The sequence below is a fragment of the Panthera pardus genome, unplaced genomic scaffold, assembly GCF_024362965.1.
Source record: "Panthera pardus isolate Hobbes unplaced genomic scaffold, ASM2436296v1 HiC_scaffold_12, whole genome shotgun sequence".
Taxonomy (NCBI): Eukaryota; Metazoa; Chordata; class Mammalia; order Carnivora; family Felidae; genus Panthera; species Panthera pardus.
Window position 1 is genome coordinate 110931053 of NW_026526677.1, and position 14513 is coordinate 110945565.

Consider the following 14513-nt stretch of genomic DNA (forward strand, 5'->3'; position numbering starts at 1 on the left):
GTGTTTAAGAAAATATTATCTGGGGCGCCTGAGTGGCTCAGTTGGTTAAATGTCCAACTTTGGCTCAGGTCATGATCTCGTGGTCCGTAAGTTCGAGCCCCGAGTCAGGCTCCGGGCTGACAGCTTGGAGTCTGGAGCCTGCTTTGAATTCTGATTTTTTTCTCTCTCTCTCTGCACCTCCCCACTCACACTCTCTCTCTCTCTCTCTCTCAAAAATAAACATTTTTTTAAAAAAAGAAAATATCTGATGTATTATTCATCAACGCTGAAACTTTGAATTGGGAACCAGAATATTATTAGGTTATTATTAAATTATTATCTGCAATAGTGGAAACATGCTTCAGCGACACATTTCTAACGAGAGATAAGCAGGGAGGGATTTAGAAGGAAAAGTGGGGGTGGGGGGAGGAGTAGTGAGTGAGAGTGCTGTGTAGGACAAGGGGTAATCAAAGGGAAAGTGAGTGATCATGTAAGAGAGCTAAGGCAGTATAAGAACCAAAAACAGGAAAAGGTAGACGATCCATAGACAGAGCCAAAGATCCTGGGAGGGATGTCTTCTATGACCTATAGCTTATGCCACAAGGGTTACTGATACATCATCAGATCTGGAAGTTGCCACTGATTTCTGCAAGCTTTTTCAGCTCTACAGTAATTCAGAAAAAAACTGTTCATTGCTAGGAGACAAAGTATTCATAAGGGTTCGGTGAAGTGTGGGGCTGAAACCAATGGAAGCCATCCTGGCCCCAACACTCCCTTGCTCTGTAACCTGGGGTAAGCCTCCTACCCGTTCTGAGCCTCAGTTTTCTTTTTCATAAAATGATGATACATGGGACACCTGGGTGGGTCAGTCAGTTAGGCATCCGACTTTTGATTTCTGCTAAGGTCATGATCTCAGGGTTGTAGGACTGAGACCCGTGTCAGGCTCTGCACTGAGCATGGAGGCTGCTTGAGATTCTCTCTCTCTCCCCCCTCCTCTGCCCCTTTCCCCAGTCATTCTCTCTCTCGAAAAAAAAAAAGAGAATAGAATAGAATAGAATAGAATAAAAATAAAAATAACATGATACCTCCTAACCTTAGTTTCCCTAATTGTAAGCCCCTTCAAAGAGATAATATGTGCAAGTATTTAACAGGGTCTAGTGCCTAGTAAGCACCCAGCAAGTGTAGCTGTTATATTTTCTAGCTAGGAATTAAGGGAAGGGAAAGGGGTAGAATTTGCAAAAGACACAACATGGGTGTATTTTGTCTTAAGTTTTTTTTTGTCTTTTGTTTCCCAAGTCATTAAGTATTTGAGAAATTAAGTAATTTGATACAGAATAACGTGCTCTCTGGAGTAGCACACAGGGAGGGTGCGGAGAACCTGAGCTGGAGCTCCCCATACCTCCCCTGACTGGTGGCGTGGTCTCAGGTGACCAGAGGAGCCACACAGCACTCAGCTGTCTGTTTTGTAAGATGGTGATAAAAGGGTAACATCCTGAGGACAGAAAGGAAGGTCAGAGATTATAAATGAAGCGTAATAATTAACAAACTCCTCTGGATTTATGTCTTTATGAAGTTCGAAATTACTTTGAAACATGATCAATCCCCTGGATCCCCCATATCCATCTTGTTAACCATGGTTTATATCTGTTATTTTCACTTCTTGGCCGTGCAGAGGTAGCATGTGCATTAAAGGGCACTAAGGGAGTGTTTGTTTGGAAATGGGGAGACAGGCTAAAATCTGAGGTGCTCTTTGTTCCTGGGTCTTGTGAAATGCTTTTCTTTTTTTTTTCTGTGCCCCTTCTGACCTTTGTTCTTGCTTGTATAATTGAACCCAAAAAGTCTGGCCAGGAATCACAGTTCCTATCTTTTAAAAAATTTAAATGAGGTGCATCTGGCTGGCTCAGTCTGTAGAGCACGTGACTCGATCTCGGTCAGGGTCATGAGTTCAAGCCCCAAGTTGGGCACAGAGATCACTGAAAATAAGAAAGTAAATGAGCTGAGTAACCGAAAGCAAGTTTTCTAGGCCCACCCGGGGTCCCATTTACATTTGTGTTATTGTTATTGCATACTGAGCACAACAACTATTATTCCCCACAGACAAATTATGTGAACAGGAAACATATCAAGAAGGAAGTCTGCCCAGAGACAGCACAGCGGTGGTGTTTGGAAGCCATTCTGCGGAAAGCGGTAAGGAAGTAAGGTCAAAGCAGTGGACGACGTGGCCCAGAGCAGCTTCTGGGCAGCTCCTGACCACTGACAGATGGCCTAAGGCCACTGTTCAGAGGAACTACGTGACTTCGGTCCATTCCACAACCCGAAATCGAAATTCGTTTCGGAGCAAACAGTAAATCCAAGGTACGTGCGAGGTGCTGGGTATAAGAGGCACGTGACACGACCCTCACCTTTGAGGCTTCTAACACAGTCCAAAAACATTAGGAAAAGAAGGTATTCTGTGGGGGAGTGTTGTTGCCCCCTGACTCCACTAAAATCTTTCCAAATGTTTTGGCCACCTTCAAATCCCCAGGTCACAGGAACAAGCGTTTCGAGGGGGGGGTCACAGGATGGGGTTTGAGTGTAGACTGCCTGGGTTTACACTGTGGGTCTGCTACTGATTAACCGTGCAGGCTTGGAAAGATACCTAACATCACTTATGCTTAGTTTCCTCATCTAAACAGTATTAGGGTTGTTATAATAGTTAACTAGATTCATGTATATGAAGTCCTTAGATCAGTGGTTGGCACAGAATAGTATTCGGTACTTAGTTTTGAAGTGAAATGAGCAAAGACGCCCGGCCCGTGGATGAAAAGCCCCCACCTCCAAAACTCTGTGTAATTCTTGCAAAAGGAACTTACAAATGAGTGTGCATGAACTGGTGCAGCCACTGTGGAAAACGGTATGGAGGTTCCTCAAAAAATTAAAAACAGAACTACTCACGACCCAGCAATTGCACTACTAGGTATTTATCCAAGGGATTCAGGTGTGCTGTTTGAAGGGGCACATGCACCCCAACTTTTATAGTAGCGCTATCAACAACAGCCAAAGTATGGAAAGAGCCCAAATGTCTATGGATGGATGAACGATTAAAGATGTGGTGTGTATATATACAACGGAGCATTGCTTGGCAATCAAAAAGAAGGAAGTCTTGTCATTTGCAACAATGTGGATGGAACTAGAGTATATTATGCTAAGTGAAATTAGTCAGATAAAGACAAATATCATAGGACTTCACTCATATACGGAATAACATACAATACAGATGAACATAAGGGAAGAAAAGCCAAAATAATATAAAAACAAGGAGGGGAACAAAACATAAGAGACTCTTAAATACAGACAGCAAACTGACGGCTGCCAGAGGGGGTGTGGGTGGGGGGATGGTTGGTCTAAATGGGTCAGGGGCTTTAGGGAAGACACTTGTTAGGATGAGCACTGGGTGTTATACATAGGAGATGAATCACTGGATTCGACTGCTGAAATCATTATTGCACTATATGCTAACTAACTTGGATGTAAATTAAAAAATAAATAAATAAATTAATTAAATTAAAAAAAAAGAATGTGTGTGCATAAAAAGAACCAAGAGGTTACAAACACTGACAGTCATTTCTCAAAGTGAGAAAACAGTATGATTAATCTTTACTACTAAAATAAAATTTTTGCATGTTTTTCTGTTGACACATTATGCAAAAAGGTCCAGACCAACTTCACTAAACATTCAGTATATATTTGGAATGGGTCAATTTAAAATACAGGCTATTTTGCATGAATAAAGCTCATTCTGCAGGGGACTCAAAGATACAGATGGTCATCCCATGAAACTGTTAAAACTGTCTTCAACAAGAGGTCTGACTGCCAAACAGGAGAGAGAAACCACAAGTATATATACGCCAAAAGCAAATTTTTTTAAACGGGCTCCAAACAGAAAGTCACCAGGGCACACATTCCAACTTGCAAAAATAGATTTGTAGTCGATCTGTTTCTCCCCTGGGAAACTCCATGTCCAGGAGCACAGGGATGAAAACCGTGATTATCTTCTGAAAAAGTGCCGTGAATGGTTTCCTACTAAGGACTGGCCCGCATTATTTCATTGGCTACTCCAGGAGAGACCAAACCTCCCACCGGAAACAAAACTGGCAACTCACCCACAGCGGATGCTGGTGGGAATGCTGGGACCCATCTGACTTCAGGACATTTGATACCAGACTCATCTTGGAAATGAAACTCTGCCATCCCTACCTCTTGCTTTGAGGATAATCATTTTTAAATAGCTCGAGTGCTAACATCTTCTATTTTTTCCAGTTGTAAAGAGAAACAAAATCCACAGGAAAAGAGCTGCAACAATTTCTACAGGAACCGTACTGGCTTTCCGTTCAATGTAAAGTTTTTAGAAACACAAAATTTGCCAGTGAAAAGCTTTCAATGTAACTTTATAAACTGTTATAACTGATAGATGATGAAAACTGCAAGCAATCTGGCGACACCGCAGAGGACAGAACCGAGTGAGTTTTATTTCGTCAGTGTTCAGTTTGAATCACCAAAGGCGTGTTTGCCAGCCTAAATGCCAGGTGCTGTGTTAGGTGCTACCGATACAAGGGGAAGAATAGCAATTCAGGAGAAATCTACATAAGACGACTTATAAGCATAAAACTCATAGGAAAAAGGACAAGTTGATCTGTTCAAAGGTTGTCAGGGAAAAGCTGGTGTTGAAGAACAAGACTACGTCACAGGGACAAGACAGGAGGAAGGACATGTGCAAAGACAAAAGTGGGGAGTGAATGCAGCACAACGCAGTCACTGTTGATATAAAATGTAGGTTAGAACATGTCTGCTGGGCTACATTTATCTTAACTAAACTGCATTTGGAGGAGAGACGGCCAAATGATCTCCTTCTTTCCCTTTGATTAAACAATAGGCAATGAAACAGAAATCTTTTAGCTAACGATTATATTCTCATTCTGAGACTTTCAATAAGCTGTGGCCAAGCACAGCCTACAACAGCCTTGTCTAATAGAAATGTAATGCAAACCACATGCAGAAGATTCAATTTCCTATTAGCCTCACTTTAAAAAGTAAAAAAAAAAAAAAAAAAAAACAATAACAACAACAAAAAAACACACAGGCAAAGTAATTTTAATAATATAGTTTCCTTAACCCAATTATGCAAAATTTTATAATTTCACTTACAATCAATATGACAATTGTCAATGAGACACGGTACATTTTTATACTAAATCTTTGAAATCCTGTGTATGTTTTAGTCTTACAGTACATCTCAATTCCGATGCTAATTTTTTTTTATCAGAAATACTCCATTTGTATTTAGATTCCAAAAAATGTACAGTTGAAAAAGTAGATTCACATAACTCAAGTTTTCCAAACGTACCTATAAGTTATCCAATCACTGAATTGACTGAATTCCATTTTTAAAGAAAAATTAAGAACTAAAATTCAGTTATTCAGTTACCCTAGCCAGATTTCAGGCGCTCTCTGGCTAGTGGCTACCACAGCTGGGCGGCTCAGTTCTAGAATAAGTGTGTAAGAACCTGGCATCAGATCTCTAGCCTGAAGTTAATATTAGCAAAAATCAAATCAGTAAACAGACTATCAGGTTCAGAATGGGGTCATGACATTAGGCATTTGGGATGACCCTCCGTCTCTCCCTTGTTGGCCCACTTGCACTGACGCAAGTTAGAGTGGAGAAAAATAACGACGGTGTCTAGGATAGGTCTTGCACTCAGCCTGAGACAGAGGTTTCATCGCAAGAACGTGAAAGAGTTCCTATGAAAGCAGAAGGTTCTTAGTACTTACGGACACATTCCAGGTGTGATCTCTGCTACTGAAGTAAATATAATGGATTCAACACGTGGACATTCTCTGAAAGGGAAAAGAGAGAAAGCGTCTGGTTATAATTGGGATGGAGTGCTGTCTTACCTTCCCACCGCACCCACCTGAGAAACATCCACCACAAACAAAATCCAAAATTAAAAAATCCAAGTTCTCATATTAAAAAAAAAAAAAAAAAAACCCACAACACCTGTTTGTTTTAATTAGGCAAAAGTATAGGCAGGCTTGTCACACGAACTCTTAAGTGCAATCTGGAAGATTAAACCCATCATCACATTTCAAAGACCCTATTCCACAAGCACTTCCTATTTTGTGGACTGGAGTTCCTCCAGGAACATCCAGCAAGCATCCAACGTTCATCGGGAATATTCCATCCTTTATTCACCAAATGTCTCTTGAGTGCCTTATATTCTAGGCACTGTGCTGGGCAGAGAAAGTACAACAGTGAATAAGAAAGACCACCCCCATGGAACAGGTCAGAAGAGCTGACAGATGGAGGGTACCCCCCTCCCAAGGTGAAGGGTTGGAGTAGGATTTAACAGGATGCCAGGTGGTGCCTTGGACCACACTTAGCCTGACTCTTGTTATTTACCTGAATTACAGATGTAGCTGAGCATCCTTTAACCGGGGAAACCTACATCAGAGAGACAACTCGGAGGGAGAAGCCGGTGAATGGAGGGAAGGGAAGGCTTCCTTTAGAAATAACTCGTGAACCGAGCCGCGAGTCTGGCAGGGAAGACCAGGGAGCGGAAATTACAGGGGGATGCAATGCAACACAATGTCCCAACCACCATCACAGCTAGAAACAGACAACCCGGCTGGGGCGGGGAGGTTGTGCAGGGATATTGATGGAAGACCAAGAAACCCTTGGAAAAGCTCTGCACTACCTGCGAGGACTGAGGCCGCACCCAGCAACTGCACACCCACCGCCCCGGCCACAGTGGGAAGAAGGGACCACATGGCCAGAGCCATCAGTGACTTAAGGACTGAGGGTGGCGGTGCAAGACGCGACTGTCAAGGGCCACAGAGGAGTAGACAGCGAGGGAGGAAAGCACACAGGAAAACTACTAAGATATGGTCAACAGGTCAAATGTTTTTGGAGGCGTCAAGTGACACAAGGACACTAAGTGACAGTCGGGTTGAGCAGTAAGGAAATCACCGGTTTGTGGCAGGGGCGGCCTCAGAGCTCAGAGGTGCGGCCGAGGCAAAGCTGAGCCTCACTCGATAGGGAGGTGAGAGCGGACTGGGACGCAGGTGGGGCCACGCCTAGGCTTCACTTCCCCTCTGCCCTTTTAGCAGGTGAGGGTCAAGGACAGAGGGAGCGTTTGGAGGCGGGGCAGCCAGGGCCCCAATCAGAAGGAAAAGCGCCACGGGCTGATCGCGAGGAACCAATCCGCTTCTAGAGTCCACTTGACTGACAGAGCTTCGCGCCAACGCCCGAGCACAGAGCGGGAGGCCACGAATCACAAGAGTGCGGAACCCCAGAGCACTAACCCGGAACCGGTTGGGGACTCGATTCCCATTGTGAGGCCAGACCTGGGGCGGGCCGTCGGCCAGAAAGGCAATACCCTCTGGACCAATGGATGAGACGTCTCGCATGAGTGGCAGCCATACCATCCAATGGGTGGAGGCTTGAGGCGGGCGAAGTTGGTGGGCGGGGAATCAGGGAGGCATCTCCCCACCCCCCCGCCCCAGCCCCGTAAGAGGCGATCGGGTGGAGGTGCGGTCGGGGTCGCAGGTGAGCGGTTCTGCCCTGGATGAGCCGGCAGCGCCGCGGACGGTGGGTGCCCTAGAGGCGGGGAGGGTCCCGGCGGCAGGTGGCCGTCCCTGCGCTGCTGGCTTTGGCCCTGGGGGTGCGTCGTAGCGGGACCACGGCGCCGCGAGGACCACGAGTCCGCGCGGGGCGGGTGGAAGGGCTGTATCAGCTCCCGTCCGCGCCCCTCATCGGAGCTCCGACCTCCGCCCAGGCTGCCCATAGGTGCGGTGGCGGGGCCCGGCCACCTCCCCCGGGTGGCCTCCCGGGAGCGCAGCCGTCCCCCGCCCGCCCCGAGTCCTCCTCGCGGCTGTGAGCGGGCGGCCCCCCGAGAGCGCGGCGGGGACGGGGAGACACGTTTACCTGCTCGGAGGATAGGCGGCCCTGAAGTGACCCGCAGGTGTCCACCTATCACAACTTGAGACAAGAGCATCCTCCTGCTTGGCCGGGAAGCGAATTTCCTAGAAGACCGTGTGGGCGCGGGGAGGGGGGGTGGGGGACTTGGGGAAGTTTCTATAGTTTGTGATGCCTTTTTTTTTTTTTTTTCTTGAGCCACCTAACGAATTTACCAAAAAAAAAAAAAAAAGTTTGTGCCCACAATTGAGTGCCTGAATGTCCTTCTCACAGCTCTTAATTTTGCCTTCTCGCGCAGTGTTTAGGAACTTCATTAAGTGTTAGTCCTTAAAAAAAAAAAAAAATATTTTAATATGCCTTTGGTGGTACATCATTCTCACAGGGATGACGTAAGCGAACTGCTGTACCTCTGCAGCCAGTGAGAAGTGACTGTCCGCGAGGACTTAAGGAAGACGGCCATTCTCTGGGTCAGGGCTTGCAAGAGCTGCGAATCTTTGGAGGTTGCAACCACTGAATTGCCTTCTGCAAAGATAGGGAACACAACCAGTATGAAAAGGAGAGTGCTGGACACCTGAAATGGCATCTTTGCACGTTTTAGGAAGCAGTTCTCTATCCCCAGCACCGAGAGTATGTGCCTGGCACGTAGTAGGAGCTCAATAAATATTTGAGTACGTTATTGGGTAATGGAGGATAGAAATCCAAGCTATGTTATAGAGGAATCAAAGTGCAAAGGAAACAACAGAGGAAAAAAAAAAAACTTCCTGGAAACATAGCTTAGCTTTTAGCCATGCACAGGTAGTGCCCACATTTCAACTCAGGTGCAAATTTCAGTTGATTTTGGTACTTTATTACATTAATCAGGTGTCATAGGTTTTCACACAATTAAGCTGTAAGCACCTGGAGATCTAAGATACATTTACACAGGAATAATGTTGTGCTAAATCATATTCGTACTCTTACATAGCTTTTATTGCATATATCCCATTATAAAGCTGTGGTATGGTTTATTCATCTAATCTTTTGATGGATATTTGTGTTTTTACCATGCTTTTCCCTTAAAAAATATGATAGCATTTTTTAAAGGGTTGAAGAAGTTATTTAAATGCCCTGAAACATTCTATATCTTTTGCAAACAAAAAGTCCTATCAATACATTGTAAGTATTTAATATGATACGGAATTTGATATTATTTTAGCTGTTCTATTTTTAAAGACATCTAACCTGCTGATTCCATATTAAAAATGTGTCTTTGATAACCTACTCATTATTGATCCATACAGACTATGGTAGCAAAATAGCATTTTTGCTTAAAATTTTCTTTTTCACAGTTTCGTAGAACTTGTGATGTTTTTACGTTTTTCGGCATAGTGAAAGGGTGGGTAGTTTATCTAAAGGCTTCAAGTAATTATACAAACTGCGTCTTGCCTATACTGACTTGGGCTGCCTTTTCCTTTTAAACATATGCTTTGCCCATGGAAGTGTGTCAGCTTTGGTAGCTTAGCTTCCTTGAGTTATTGTCTCTCACTTTCTGACCTCTCCCATTCCCTCATCCCCTTATTTTAAGTTGTGTTTGTACCTCCTGTTTGTTAGGCACAGTGTTAGGTATTGAAGATAACAGCCTTTGGAGCCAGTGGGCTCCAGACCTTCCTAGATCCTCCTAGATCCTTCTCGATCCTTCTCCCACGTCCTCCTCGATCCTTCTCCCAGACCCTCCTAGTGCTGCAGCAATGGTACAGGAAGGCAAAAAAGCCCAGTTTTCACTGGAGTAATTCTCTGAAGTGTGTGCTGCAACATAGGTACTAAGGAGAAGCATATCCGGGCTGCTTTAATGTGTAGAGCACGTTGAGAAGCACAGTTTGCTTCGCTTCTTTCTTCTAAGTATATTAAAAATACGGAAGACATGTATAAAGATATATGTGTTCTATATATAAGCAAAAATATTCTATAACTTGTAAAAGGTATACACAAGTATATTTAAAAATAAACCTAGTGGGGCACCTGGGTGGCTCAGTCGGTTGGGGGTCCGGTTTCGGCCCGGGTCATGATTTCCCAGTTGGTGGGTTCGAGTGCCCCGTCAGGCTCTGTGCTGACAGCTCAGAGCCTGGAGCCTGCTTTGAATTCTGTGTCTCCTCTTCTTGCTGTCCCGCTCAGGCTCTGTCTCGCTCTCTCAATAATAAACGTTAAAAAATCTAAAAAAATAAATAAAATAAACCTAGTTTATAAATATAGTACCTCGTAAGTCACCTCTAGAGGAAAGCTGAGTACTTGACCAGCCCATTTTATAATTTAAATTACATAAGGAATGTTAGGCCAGAGTGCTAATTAAATGTGATCCTTTAACATTACAAGTGTTCTAGAATGTTCACTGAACTGACTTAGGATCTGATGTGCAAACAAGTGCATAATTTTTGTCAGGTATCCATGTCCTAGGCCGAGGGGACCGTGTGTGCAGAGGCTCCAAGCGGGGGAGGGGTGGACAGAACGGGTAATGGGAAGGCCAGTGTGGCCGGAGCAGAAAAGTAACTGGGGGTGGAGGAGAGTGAGCAGGCCAAGAGCGTCAGGCAGTGGTGAGGAGCCCTAGCGGGAGCCCAGGTGAGAACAAGCGGTCAGGGACAGGGGTGACAACCGCAGAGGCAGAGGGTGGGCGGTTTTGAACCGCATTTACAGGGACGTGTGTCCAGCTTCTTGGGTGGAGGTACATTGCAAAGTTGCAAGTGGACTGATTTTCTCCTTTTCTCTTTAGGAATGGTCCAGCCTGCCCGTGCTACTAGATGAACGGAAGACTGATTTAGACAAAGCGCCTCGAAGGGACTGCCCTTGATTTTTGTACTTTGTAGCCTTTGTCAGCTTTTCACACCTTCTCTGACCGTGAAAACTCTGCACTTAAGCAAGGAAAATGAAGCAGTTGAAAAGGAAGAGAAAAAGCAACTTCAGTGTTCAAGAAACTCAGACCCTTTTGAAAGAAATTACCAAACGCAAAGAAGTCATTTTTTCCAAGCAGCTCAACACGACGATTAATGTGATGAAGCGGATGGCGTGGGAGGAGATCGCACAGTGTGTGAACGCCGTGGGGGAAGGCGAGCAGAGGACGGGGACGGAGGTGAAAAGAAGGTACCTGGACTGGCGGGCGCTTATGAAGAGAAAGAGGATGAAGGCCAACATTAAGCTGGTTGGCTCAGGGTTCCCCCTCCCCACCTCCGATCTAGACGACTCGCTCACCGAAGAGATGGACGACAAGATCGCATTCCGCAACGATCCCAACTTTGACTGGCAGAACGTGGCAGATTTCAGGGATGCAGGTGGATCCTTAACTGAGGTCAAAGTGGAAGAGGAGGAAAGAGACCCCCAGAGTCCCGAAGTAAGTACTGGCCTGGGAATCCTCTTTCTCCTTTTATTCCTTCAGTTCTGATGTGGGAGATTGTGATAGTCCGGGCACAGTTAAGATCCCAGTTTTCAAGCCAAGTCACAAGTTTGACCTAACAGTGTCATTCCATTGCTCTTCCGGTCACGAATCTCTCTTTTAACCCACGTATCCTTCTCTTAATTACATACCCGGTTGAACAGCGTGGGTGGGCGAGGGTGCTGGCTCTCCGCGCCATCGAACATCCCTGTATAAGCTTTGACTCCCCCAAATTAACTACTAACAGCCTGCGGTTGACGGGAAGCCTTATCATTAACATAAAGTCAATTAACACATAATCTGTATGTTATGTGTACCATATATTGTATTCCTAACATGAAGCAAGCTATAGAAAATAGTTAAGAAAGTTGTAAGAGAAGATCCATTTCCGGTCCTGCACCGCACTGAGCGAGAAAATGTACGTGTAAGTGGACCCGCACAGCTCCAGCCCGCGTTGTTGAAGGGTCACCTGTATTAGTGACAACAGGCAAGTCTTGGTCAATATCTTTCAAAACCCCAGTGGTTTTCTGTGCTCGCACGGTGCACAAAGCCTTAAAGCAGTGTTTAGACACATTGCCCGTCGAAGCAGAGATACGTCCTGAAAAGTGCTTTGTCCTTCTAGTTTGAGATCGAGGAGGAGGAGGAGATGCTGTCGGCCGTCATCCCGGACTCCAGGAGGGAGAGCGAGCTCCCCGACTTCCCCCACATCGAGGAGTTCTTCACCCTGAACTCCACGCCGTCCCGTTCCGCCTACGACGAGCCCCACGTGCTGGTCAACCTGGAGAAGCAGAAGCTGGAGCTGGAACAGCGGCGCCTGGACGTGGAGGCCGAGCGGCTGCAGCTGGAGCGGGAGCGGCTGCGGCGCCTGGACCTGGAGGCCGAGCGGCTGCAGCTGGAGCGGGAGCGGCTGCAGCTGGAGCGGGAGCGGCTGCAGCTGGAGCGGGAGCGGCTGAGGCTGCAGGTGGTCGGCTCCGAGAAGCCGCCCTCCTCCTCCGACGGCGAGCTGGGCCAGGGCGAGAAGCCGGGGCCGCAGCCCCAGGACCTGGAAACGGAGAGGCTGAAACTCGAGAGGGAGCGCCTACAGCTTGAGAAGGAGCGGCTGCAGTTTCTGAAATTTGAGTCGGAGAAGCTGCAGATTGAGAAGGAGCGCCTACAGGTGGAGAAGGAGAGACTTCGGATCCAGAAGGAGGGCCACTTGCACTGACCGAGCTGGCTCCCCGCGTGGCACATGTCTGTGAACTGGAGCTTTCCCTCTGTGTCGGGCCACAGAACACTGGTGGAAGATGAACTGTGTTTTTCCCTGTGGCACGTCGGTGTTTGCGGGAGGACAGAGGTGGGTCCGTGTGGGGACCGTGGGTTCCGGCAGTCCGTCCGGCACACACGGCAGGGCAGGGGCCCACATGCTGCCGTCTCCACTGAGGAAAATTCCACGGTGTCCTGTGTGATCTGTGCACGCAGAGTCTCAGTTATGTCTGTGAAGTTCCAGCTCCCTGCTTCTCCCTGGGGAGGATCTTGACACCCCCCCCCCCCCACCTCCCCACCTCGGAGACGTTTGGTTGGGGTGTCGGGACCAGAGCGCCCACCTCCTCCTGCTGTGCCCAGGACGGCCCCCCAGAAAGGACTTCTCCAACACAAAACCGTCCGTGTTGCCGAGGCTGACGGCCCCTCGCCTCGCCTGACTCTGCACCTCTCTGGCTTTGGTTGTAGTTCCAGAATGTTAGAACCGCAGATGCTTACGTGGGTAGTTACTTCCATGGCCAAAAACTTTCACTGTGTAGCGTGATTGTGTAGTATAGTGAACATAGGCAGCGATGAGGATGGCAAGTGCTTTATTCTTGTTTCCATCTATAGATGTTTCCATCTATAACCAGAGACTCCCATCACTATAAGGGAACATCAGAGAGTGACTGAACGGGTCACTCTGAAAAGCCGTTCATTCATCTGGGTGTTGATGCTTTAGAAGCGACATGGTTCAAGCTTAGTTGCCTTTTTCCTTTGAATTTGTGGTCTTAGTTTAGATAGAAAAATCGTCTTTTCAACCATGTACTGAAACTTTAATGTAAGTGAACGGGTGAAGCTAGTAAACGCAGTACCGACATATACAAATGGTACTAGTAGTCCATGGGCTTGCAATCAACAAGGGTTTTCTATCTTGAGTTCTGGCAGCTATGGGGGAGCGGGGTGGGGGGAGAGTGTGGTCTGTATAGGCTGGTGGTGGTGATCACAGTAGTAGCTGTGTGGGAATGAGCTAGGGAAGCCCTTAGCACACCCTGTCTGACCTGACCTGTACCATCCTGGAGAGTATTCATGACCGTCCCTGAATCAGAGGCTCAGAGAAGGAACAGGGAGCAAGAGTCTGGTCTCATACTGTGGTGTGTTTTGTCTGCGCCCCTCCTGGAGGAGCAACGTTGCTATCTCTTGTGAGACCAAGGCCTGGCGCAACGTGACTTGCCTTTAGTCCGCTGAAGGTTCTTTTCCTACCAGGTGGCTGATTCTAACACACACAAACGCTGAGAATCACTGCTCGAGACCACTTTGTATTTTCTGAATTCCAGGCTGATACTGTAGCTTTAATACATGTCTTCTGTTGACAGGTCCTGTCTTGATTCTGTGTTTGTTCCCTGTTAATTTAAGAATGTCTTAAAACCGTATGTGACGTTGGAGTATGGACATAGAAGGAAAAAATATACTTCTGTTTCGTTACCTTGACTTCGAAATAGTGTTATTTTTCTATAGCCGGAATAAATGCTTCTACCGTAGAAATAAAATTTGCCTATGCCAACTGTCTGGAAGTTTATCATTTCCAGTGATCATCAGCGCTGTGAGGTTTGTAAGAATGCAAGAGCGCAGGCCTGGGGCCTAGCCTCCGTTAAGCATCGAGCTGGCCGCTTTTCATACATTATTTTATTTGCTCTCCAAAACAACATTTGAGCTAAGTCACGTGATCCCTACCTTCATAAGAAAGGAAATAGTGCTCATCGACTCACCTAAATACCTGACAAATGGTGTAGCAGTACCAACCCAAGATTTCACCCTATGAGCTTCGAGGGGAAGGGTGGAAATTTGCAGGTGTGGCTGTTGAGCAGAGCTCGTGCGTGAGCTTTGCCACTGCACACGGTGACAAGTCCCGTGACAGGCCCTGTGACTCGATCTCATGTGTCAAATGTCCACAAGGCCTGCCTG

General features: G+C 46.6%; 1 protein-coding gene across 6 annotated transcripts; it reads left to right on the top strand.

Moving 5' to 3' along the window:
* Window positions 1-7448: 7448 nt before the first annotated feature.
* On the top strand, window positions 7449-14112 carry MSANTD4 (Myb/SANT DNA binding domain containing 4 with coiled-coils). 6 transcript variants are annotated; one of them, XM_019435288.2, is made up of 4 exons: window positions 7484-7603; window positions 10674-11288; window positions 11953-12156; window positions 12208-14112. In XM_019435288.2, exons 2-4 carry the CDS (start codon window positions 10827-10829, stop codon window positions 12532-12534), a joined length of 993 nt encoding a protein of 330 aa, XP_019290833.1. In that variant the 5' UTR covers window positions 7484-7603; window positions 10674-10826; the 3' UTR covers window positions 12535-14112. The 6 variants fall into 6 exon arrangements, with proteins under 6 accessions (XP_019290832.1, XP_019290833.1, XP_019290830.1 ...); XM_053900559.1 differs by adding an exon at window positions 8346-8557 and having other exon boundaries at window positions 7527-7561; window positions 11953-14112; XM_053900557.1 differs by adding an exon at window positions 8313-8557 and having other exon boundaries at window positions 7531-7603; window positions 11953-14112.
* The last annotated feature ends 401 nt before the right edge of the window (window positions 14113-14513 follow it).